Source organism: Rhea pennata, chromosome 1, assembly GCF_028389875.1.
Source record: "Rhea pennata isolate bPtePen1 chromosome 1, bPtePen1.pri, whole genome shotgun sequence".
Taxonomy (NCBI): domain Eukaryota; kingdom Metazoa; phylum Chordata; class Aves; order Rheiformes; family Rheidae; genus Rhea; species Rhea pennata.
The window spans coordinates 160849781-160860338 of record NC_084663.1 but is presented as its reverse complement, the minus strand read 5'-3'; the positions used below and the strand labels follow the sequence as shown (position 1 = coordinate 160860338).

The 10558-nt window shown below is 41.8% G+C and overlaps 1 protein-coding gene across 1 annotated transcript; it reads right to left on the bottom strand.

The window, feature by feature from the left end:
* Positions 1–8334: 8334 nt before the first annotated feature.
* LOC134140487 (2-oxoglutarate receptor 1-like) lies at positions 8335–9366 on the bottom strand. Its single transcript, XM_062575785.1, has one exon. The coding sequence runs from the start codon at positions 9364–9366 to the stop codon at positions 8335–8337; it is 1032 nt and encodes a 343-aa protein (XP_062431769.1).
* Positions 9367–10558: the final 1192 nt, after the last annotated feature.

Genomic DNA, 10558 nt, shown 5'->3' with positions numbered 1-10558 from the left:
AAAATACAACCTTTTCTTCAGAATGATGAAGATGGGAGATTTTTGTGTAAAATTTACATCACTTGAAATAGTTTTTCCAGTTGTTACAAGAAGGACAGGTGGTAGAAGCATTGATAAGCACCAGGTAGAGAAATTTCACCTCCTGAAATAGTCTAGTAAATGACAAATACAGCCCTGTGACAAATTACAGATACATCTCCTTAGCTAACGCCAGAGTCCAGCATAGGTCTCATTCACATCTTACAGTGCAAGTTAGAGAATACATAATTTAACCTCGTTTGACATGGCTGTATTTAAGGATTGATGCTTCTTCCTTCCTTCAGATTGTGCTATGAAAACAGCTTCGCAATGCATTCATGTGCCTTGACACGGTGAAAGTGCATGCTGCTGCCTGACGGGCCCTCCGTTTGGCCCGTCGGGGCCACAGTCTCCAGGCAGACCTGACAACCCTGAGGACTACCGTCATATTTCTCCCACGTTCATCAACACATTTCGCTGGAAAGGGTGTCACTGTCACCCACAAGCCTGCGTGGACAGGTGTGCCCCATCCCGACTGGAGAGGGACCTTGCCTTTCAGTGAGCCGTGTCTATCGACGAGGAAGACGAGAGAGTGCAGCTCTTGCCGTAGGACACGTTGCTGCGCCTTCCTTTCAGAACAGAGTTAATTCAGCCTCTGCTGTAGGGCAGTGGGAAGGAATTATCCGAGCTGTGGGAGTTGTCTGGATTGGAAGGAGCTTCAGGGGATGAGTCATTTTCTTGCTGCCTCTCACCGACAGCTCTTGTTCTGCTGCTGAGAGGGAGGCAGGACTAAGTGCCTACTGCAATGGATTAGCGGGCCTTATTACTCAAATGTGGGGCATTTGCAGGTAAACCAAGGTGTACGTGTTTTTTTTTTTTTTTCGTTTTTTTTTCTTCCTACTTCTGTTGGCATAAATAAATTATATTTAAAAGATCAAATCAAATGCTCATTTAGTGCTCAGAAACATCATTTTGCTCGCGTAGGAGGTGCTTCTGGGTTTTATGCCGTCTTTGTAGATGTGGAACTAAATTAGAAAATAAACCCTGAACTGCGTTGGCTTCCCTAGCCTCAGGCATGCTGAATCAGTGTGAAAACCCTGCTTCCGAGAAGCTGGATGAGTGGTAAGAAGGATTTTTGTGCAGTGCCCATGTCTCCAATGCTGGGTGCTCCCTGAGACAGGCAGGCTCACTAGAGAAGCTTCTGCTCCTACGGGGAGAGGGTGAAAATGCATCCAAATCTACAGCCAGACTGTCCATTTCAGCAGCAAGGTTCAGAGAAACCTCCCTGCATTTCAACAGTGGAGAATTGTGTGAGGAGAAAACAAACTATTATTTTCTGCAGTAGTATAGTGGTCAAAAATAATAATAATAAAAAATAGAGAGAAATTCACTGTTAGATGTTCAGGCCAGGCAGTCAGAAGTATATAGGTAAATTCACTATTTCCCCGAACTGGATAAACACTTAAATTCTTGTATTTATCCTGGCTAACTCTTTGATGTATTTATGTGGCTCCCATCACTGTTTGCAAGCTAATATCAGCAGGGTTGAGATCAGCTATATTTGATTTATGAAGATATACATGTTTATAACCATATAACCACTGCAGCTGCATTTGATTTAAAAGTAAAAACCATAGATTCTGTTTCTTTAGAAAAAAATGAAACAATACTCCCCTCTTGCTCTTGTGGATGGTATAAATGTCATTTTACTCCTTTTTCTACACTCAGCTGCTTCTCCAGCCCAGGTCTCTTACTTCAGTTCAGACACTATTTCCCCCATACACACACACTTTTCTAAGGTAATCCTTTTACTAGCAAATTCCCACCCTCTAGTGGGAATTTGAATTATAGCACCAGCTGAGCTGAGTTGATGGACTGTAGGAGAGTAAAACCCCTAATGTACCCCCTGGAATTACTGCAGTAACTGGTCTTCCTGCTGCTGCTAAAGAACCACAGTGCCCCATCCCTGTCCTCCCACTTCCACAGTGAAATTCAGGTTTGCATGCTGGGGAAAAGGTTTGTGGGGTATGTCTGAAGATAGGATTTTTTTTCCAGTGCATTAGAGACTGTAGGGGCAGACTTAAATTTTCACTGATATTTGGGGGCCAAATATTTAGCTAAGCTGAATAGATACAGCTGTATTAAAGTTCATCACGTTGCAGGGTACTCAGAACGGAAATTTAGAAGACATCTGAGAATCTTCACATAAACTCTACTTGCTTTTCTGCTAAGACACGAAAAGTGCAGATAACCACACTTGAAGTTGCAGTATAGCAGACTGGCAGCTGGATCTGAATCGGGGTGTGCTAGGGAAGGGACTGCCCCAGCGAGGCTCAGCTCGGAGGTGTATTAGCTGCAGCCGTGTGCTCGCTCTGCATCAGCATCCATACGTGGTGAGGAGCGGTCTTTAGGCTACGGCAGCTCCCCAGCTGGGCAGCCTGTTGCCAACCCTTGGACCCAGTGAGGAAGAAGACATCCTGAACTGTGGTGTGAAGTACACATTTTGGTGGGAAATGTCTCCCTCTAGTGCTGCTAATATTTCATATCAACCTACAAATTAACAAATATATAAAAATAGATATAAACATAGCAATGGGATGAATGCATGCAGCTAGTCACTGACTCTGGGTTGAGATCACACGCAGAGGTAGCCAAATACTTTCGGTGAGAAGGGACTGGTTCCCTCCCCAGAAACCTTCTTTGAAGGAAACAGAAGGAACAAAGGCAGCTCCTTTCACAGAGGCAGGCTATGATGCTGAGATTGACCTGTGGCCTGAGTAGCGCAGACGCTGCTCTAACTCAACTTTTATTGCAGAAATGCCACAACTGAGCAATCAAAACTCCCTTGAAAAGCTCACCCTAAGCCTTTATAATGCACTTTCCAAAAGCTCTGGGCTGGGAACCCATCTCTTTCCTGCTTGGTTGCTGATTTGCTTCGTGACCAGAGGCAAGTCACTTAACTCCACTGTGCCTCAGTTTCATCACCCGTAAAATAGGGGTGAAATACATAAGTATCTCCAAGCAGCTTACTAACAGAAAGGTAAATGTGAGAAAACTCCTGTAGGCAGGTGCTGTCATCTTGTCTGTTAAAATAACTTCCCAGTGATAAAAAAGCATCATGAAGTGAAAGGAAGAGGAAAATTTCAGAGAGATTTATTGTTTTAATTTGGTGCACAGTAAATTTGTATGTCTCTCTCTGCTAGGTCCTCTTCATTATTGCTATGACCATAAATGATTGTGCCAGCCTGGGTCACTCAGTGGAAAATCACCCCATAGGGATCATTTGCGGCTTGAAATAGATACCCTCAAAATGCCACCTTACTCAGTGCCAAACCACCTCCTTTTTCCTCCAGCCTTGAACTTACCAATATAACTGTACTATGGAAAGTGTATGTGCTATTCTCTGTGCACCTAGTCACGACTAACAGTAACGCTGCTAAGCTGCGTAACATTTATTTCCATAAATATGACTGACATTTCAGAGATGTCTATGAGCAGAACTGTAACAAGAGCAGAGTGGGAGGATCTCTCTACCTTGGACACCTTTTGGAGCACCCCAGAGAAGGTGTTTCTGAGCCAGGTTAGCTGCAGGTCCAGGTCATCGTTTTGTATAGTGGCTGGCACCATGAAAGTCCTTGAAATGCAGGGCAAGGCAGGGAGAATACCACAGGGTACTCCTGTGGTAATACCAAAATACCCTGTCATGGATCCATTTACAAAATTGTACCTTCTACCTTGTTTTATTAGGATTCAGTGCTGCATTGCCTGTCTGCTCCCGAAGATGTATTTCTTTCTTCTTCACCTTAGATTCTTTCCCTCTTTTACAAAATAAAAGGAAATCAGTAAAATCACTTGATTACAGAAGAATTATAAATATTGAAAAGCATACCTTTCCTTTTTTAAAATAAAAGGAAGCTCAGAACTTTTGTTTTCCTCATAGGACTGGATAGCATCACTGATACTATAGCTTTCATGTAATCAACTCTCTTTTTGTTTTAGATATCAGAAACATCAGCCATTGTTGGGAGCAAAGAAACTAAGGAGAGATCTTAGAAGACAAAATACCTTTTGGTTCAAACGCCTTTTAAGATTCTAGACATGATGAAGCAAACATACTCTGCATTACATTTGCTGCAGCAGCCTAGAAAACTCATGTTCCTTCCATGTGTTTCAAAAAAACTCAGTGTATTTAATTTTTATTTTTGAAAGGCTCTCAGCTCAGTGTTTATCAACTTCACTTTTTCTCCTCCTGAGTCCTGGAGTACAACTCTGACTAAAAGCAGGAATGTATCTTCTCATCTGCTCTAGAAGTTGTCTGATTCACTGTGTTCTCCACTGCAGAGCCTGGTAGTCTAAGGGATCAAATAAGGAAAACACTTCACTTAGAAGGACCACTCTTTTCCAGTTACTACTCAGAAAATAAGCCTTGAAATATGCCTTCTTTAGGGCAAACTTCTTTTCCCCCTCCTGGACTTAATTGTGTGGCCTTTAAAGTTACATCTGTTGACACCACTGAATGACTCTGCTTTCAGAGAACATAGGGGAGCTGTAAGAGAATATACAAAGTATTTTCTTTTACATCACTTTTCTGCTGGCAGGGAAAGGCAAATGAACATTTCTGGCTGGTGGGAGCTAAACGGCAATGTGTTCATTTGTCGTTTGTTATTTTTAAGTTTCGGTTCACTCAACCTGCATTTTCAGAGTACAAAATACTGACAGATGGAAGCAGCCTTTCAAAGTTTATTCTGCTACTTTAGCCTTATCCCCCAAATGGTAACATCTTTCTGAAGCCTAAATTACTCAAGGGTGAGCTGGCACTACCATCCATTTCATATAGCAGATTGCTACTGTACAGTTAAACTGTACAGATAATAGCAACACCCTGACTGTGAGTAGCATTATATCGGGCTAGAAATGTAGTCTTAGCTCACAACATACAAAACTTGCCACAGTGGCCCATTCTCAGACTGTTTCACTGTATCTCTTTTCTAGCTGCTTACCACATTATTTTGGTACTATATGCTGTACACTCTCTAGAAACAAAGCACTAGAAGTACGTGAAAAACAGCTCGAGGCTCGAGGATTAGGATGGATTTTGCAATTTTTTAGATTCAGAACATGTTTTTTTCAGTCATTTTTCAGTCAGTGTTTTTTCTGTCTGTGAGGTTGGTTACTAGGAGGGTCCTCTGAGTTCTTGCAAAGTTGTTTTGGCTTCTCTGTGGACCTATGCAGAGAGCAGCTTGTTGGTATGTACTTGAGTTAGCATGAATGTCTTGTAAACAAACATACTAGACTTAGCAGAAGCTTGGTCACTGGAGCATAACTATGCAGTGAATTAGCCTGCAACAGAGTAGTTATTTATGTAGCTATGCTGTCACAGAGCTTGGGAAGTGTCTCCTGTTTACTGCAGTTGAAGCACTTACCCTTGTTTCAGCAGTAAACTTAAAACTGCTGAAAAAGGAAAACTATGGAGATTTCACCCTTCCCAGCAGATAAAAAGCATGAGTCACATGAGATAGTGAGCTCTTAGTCACGCAAAGCACCTGAGCAGCCCCTGATTTCCTTGAAAATGGACACATGAAGGTTGGAACTTTTGTCCTTTTCCACGTTCAGCCATGCTAGTGGAAGAAGTGACTGACCTTCTGGTGAAGATTATTGCCCCACCAACAAACCACAGTTCCCGAGACCATTTCCTAATCTATTTTGGCACTTTAGAATCAGCTGGGTTAGCTCAAGCTAATTGAAGACAGGTAGTGGAAGGGTAGGTGAGCTGGAGAAGGACAACCAAACAACAGTTCTGCTCGGGAAGGAGAGGAGAAGGAGAAAAGGAAGTCCCTCTCCAGGTCACCAAAATCATGAGACTATTACTCTTGTTGCAGGCGGAGACAGAATGCCTTGAACACTTCCATTTCACACTTTTTACCTTTAGCTGTTCCATTTTATATTGTATTTGTAGTATTTAAGAGCTTCTGTTCATGTGTGATAAGCTCTTCTTGGAACTGAGAAGGAAGAACTGAGGACAAGATTTAAAAATGCTGTGGCTGTCTTTGCTCTGAGAAAGGAATGTTTTTTAACCTATGCTGAGGCTTCAGATCTATATGAGTAAGTAGTAGACACATTTTATGCTTTTACTTATGTGCAGTGTGTTTGCACTATTTGTCCACACTGGATAGTATGAATCCATGTCAGAAAAGATTTATCTCATGCGAATCATCTTAGGTAGTCATGTAACTTGTGGAGTTGAATCACACATGCATATGTGAAACCAGGTAGCTTTCCTATTGCCAGGTACCATGAGCCATCACCATCTAGTGGCAACCTGCAAAGTTCAGGCTTTGACAACATTTTCAAATACAGAAAAGGACAATTGAGAATAGAAAGCAAGTCAAAATGCCTGTAATACTGCTTTTGAAAGATGTTGCTGCATTTGAAGATTTATCAAATAAAGTATTTTAAATATTCACAAGGCATCTTAAAATATTATAGTGTTGTTGCTTGACCTACTTACACACAGTACTCAGGTAGCATTGCCTAGATGGGGACTGCCTATGGGGAGCAGTCCTGACGTGGGGCATGCCCCAGGGGTTTGCCTGGCTGGCACTGGCTAGGAGCATTGCCTGAGGCTGCTCGAACACCATTGCAGGATGGCGGGGTGAGGCCAGTGCCAGGAACGTTCCCAGGGACTGCACGCACTGCTAGCAGGCAGGAAGCCAGTATATTCCCTCCCTCTTACACATATGGAGGTAATTGTTATGTCTCCCCATGTCTGGATTAACGTCCCCAGTTGCCTTCCTCTTTGGTGATTTCTCTGAGGGCTCTTTTCCCTGTCCTCTCATCCATGTCTCCCTTGAAGGACAGCCTCCAAAGATGGGCACAGTTCTCCTGCTGAGAAATTAACAATGCTGAGAAGGGTATAAGGACTCCTTCACACATCTTGTACATTATATTCTTATTTCTACATCCCAGCATGGCATTTGCCTTTTTTGCTGCAGCAGACACTGCCAGCTCACCGAAATGACAGGCTCCTGTCCAACCTGTGAGTCACTATAACCCCAGATCTTTCCCTGCAGAACTGCTACCCAAGTGTTCTTTTTCTCCTTCTGTGTTTGTACAGTTCATTATTTCTACCTTAATACAGTACTTTGTATCTGTCACTGTCAAATAGCATCATGTTCTTTTTCAAACCATAGCTCCAATTTGTCAACCGAATTTTGTCATCTCACTTTCCTGTCATCTGCAAATATAATAATCACATTTTATTTCATCATCCAATTTGTTAACGAAAACACTAGATAGCCCTGAACCCAGGACAGACTGATCAAAACCCCACTCAGTGGCTCCCTCTACTTTGACGGTAAGTCACTAATATATCCCCTTTGAGCACTGCTCTCTAATCAAATAAAGCAGTAGACTGTCTCCTTAGCATATACACAAGAATATTATCCCAGACAGAGTCTCAGAAAACTCTTTCTGGAGTCAGTTATATGACATTTTCTTCTTTTTCTTCACATACAAGGCCTGGTAGGTTATTGTAGTGAGAAATCAGATTGATTTAGGATTGTACATATCTGATAAATCCATACATTCTGTTACTCACCTGTACTCATTTTCTACAGACTGTCTGATAATTTGTTCTACTATTTTTCTGAAATGGACATTAATCTGCTTGTTTTTTAATTCCTCATCCATCTCTTTTTTAGGGCTATTCACTACGTTTGTCCTCCTCTGGCACTCCTCTCTCATCCTTCCCAACACCTGCTCTGAGATTTCGTCATTAAGTGCCTTATGCTGAAGTTCGTCGGGTCCATCTAATCTGAAAACACCTCATTTACCTAGGTGCTCTCTCAGTATGTAATTCAGTGGTTTCAGTAGCCATGACAACCTGCTGTGTTTAACTCTAGCTATAATAAACAAGGCACTGCATTAGTGACAACAGGGAAATTAATGGAAGTTGTTCTTGTGTCAGAACTCGGCCCTCTGAGTTTCACTAATCAACTACAAGGCCTGAAGCAAGAAGATTCCTACATTTCCCAAGCATCTTTGGAAACAGGCTGATTGGATAATTTTAAATTCTACCTTCCAGATGGCTTACAATCTTTTAATTTCCTTTTCTTTTGTTGTTTGTTTGTTGAAAGGGGTATATATAAACCTGCTCCTGAGACTTAGCATTTTGACAAATGCTGTATTGCAAAGAGAGGGAGAAGCCGGATGGAATTCTTGCTACCACATCACTACACCTGCCTGGGTAGGAGGTTACAATACCAAAGCAGTCCCATATCTGTTTGTTGCTGATGTAATTTTCTTGAAGGGATTCTTTCATAACTTCAGTGTGATTCCCGACTTGTTCACATCACTGTTGCTCCCAGCCTGCTGAATGTATCTGCTCCACTTACATATTGAAAGAGAGAGGATGGCTTGCTGGAAGTTACGTCCAATTACGACATAAAGTAATAGGTTACCACAGGTGTTGAGTGCAGCCAGTGGCCTAGAGATGATATAGGCAGAGTGGACTGGCTTCTCCATGTGACAATTGACTGGACACAATCGTAGGTCAATCCGAGCTGCCCGAAAGACATGGAACGGGAGGAAGCACACATAGAAGACCACCAAGAGGATGATGGCAAGTCTGCGAGCCTTTTGTTTGTAACAAGCCTGCGTGTGGGGCCCCTTAGCCAAGGTATAAATAATGAGTGCGTAGCACAGCGTCACCGTCAGCAAGGGCAAGAGAAAGGCCAGTCCAGTCAGAAGCCAGTTATACCACCTGATGGTGCCAACATTTTCAGAGCTGGTGAGGTCAAGGCATAAAAATCTGCTTTGCTCCACTTTTGAAGAGATCAAGAAGTTGACAGGACTGACAGCTGCCAGTGAGATCACCCAAACTGCAGAGCAAGCCACTACAGTCCACCGTCTCTTCTGGACGTGAAAGAATTTCATAGGGTGGACAATCACCAAGTACCAGAAGATGCTGAAACAGGTGAGGAAGAGGATACTGCTGTACAAGTTAAAATGGAAACCAAAGCGGATGAACTTGCACATGAATTCGCCAAAGATCCAGTGCTCCCCGCTGGCATAGTAGTGTATCAGGAAGGGAAGGCTGCTTAAGTAGAGCAGGTCTGTGAGGGCCAGGTTCAGCATGATGATGGTGCTGCTCTTCCAAGGCCTCATTTTGAAACTGTAAACACAAATCGCAATGACGTTTCCTGGGAAGCCCACCAGGAAGATGATGCTGTACATAATGGGGAGATACAAAGTCTTCAGGATGGCTTCCACATCAGTGCAGTTGGGGAAATCACCCTCAGAGTTTTGCCAGGTGGCAGGCTTGGTTAAGTCTTCTTCACTTGTGTTCATGCTTTTTTCCTTAACGCTTAAGGAAGAGACAAACATTTAGTGTTCACTGACAGATAAAAGCAAATGGGTTAAGCCACATTGCCCTATAAAGGATTTTTATTGACAGAAAAACCTTCTAGTAGCCAGATCTTTCCTTTCAACTTCCCATCAGAGTCACTGTTAAAGTGCCTTTGTTGGATAAGAAGAAGCCTTGTTATTTTGGTGAGGATTGATCCTGATCTAGTAGCCTTTTATTCATATCTCTACATAGATAGATATATTTTAAAATATTTTTTTTCTGGAAAGAGTCTACTCAAGCACTCTCCAGCTGAAATGTAATGAATTTCCAACACCACAGTGTGTGAAGTGTGCTGCCCAGTATACAAAGTTCATCTTCCGCTCTTATCAAGGACAAAGTGGAGCAGAAGGATAGACTAGTTGTGTTCTGCTATTCACCAAAAGTGTAAAGAGAAATGTTCGGAATGTTACTGGTTTGTAAAACTATTCACATCTTCTGCTAATTAACTGGAAAACAGTGCAGATGTTGAAATGATTTCATATTCTTTATGGTACTGGAGTTGATTAACATTTTTTCTCTCCTTCTTGAAAACAACTGATACAGGGATATTTAATTCTTTTAATTTGTTAACAAGAATAATGTTGAAAGAAATAAGTTATGTTTAGACTTGCCATTAGCTGCTATGTAAATTTCTATCCCTGTAAAATTTTTGAATAGTTTTGCTTAGATAGGAGATTCTTTTTGAAATGCCAGAATAAATTTATCCAACTTTGCAAAGCAGCCATTCTTGAGATGCAACATGCAACTTGAGCAGTATTCATGAAATTAAGGAAAAATGAAGAGTTGAAAACTGTCCAGTAGAAAATACAGGGGCACTGAAACTGCTAGTAAATAACTGCTAATGTTGCATCCAGTAAATGCACTTGTGTGAATGCCTTCTTTCTTTTCAAGTGGAGCAGCCTCTTTGATGGAAAAAAAGAGAATAAACTTCCAGTGTAATTATTTTGTGAGGGATGCTACCTCTTATGAGACAATGCCCTACCACAGATTACTATGGCCTGGATCTCTGGATCTCTTAAATTGCCCCATACTGAATCACCTCTTCCATTTCTTATATGATGCTGATCTTCCTTTTTTTTTTTTTTTTTTTCTTAATGTTGCTTCTTCCTTCATTCACTTGTGAAATCTCACAGA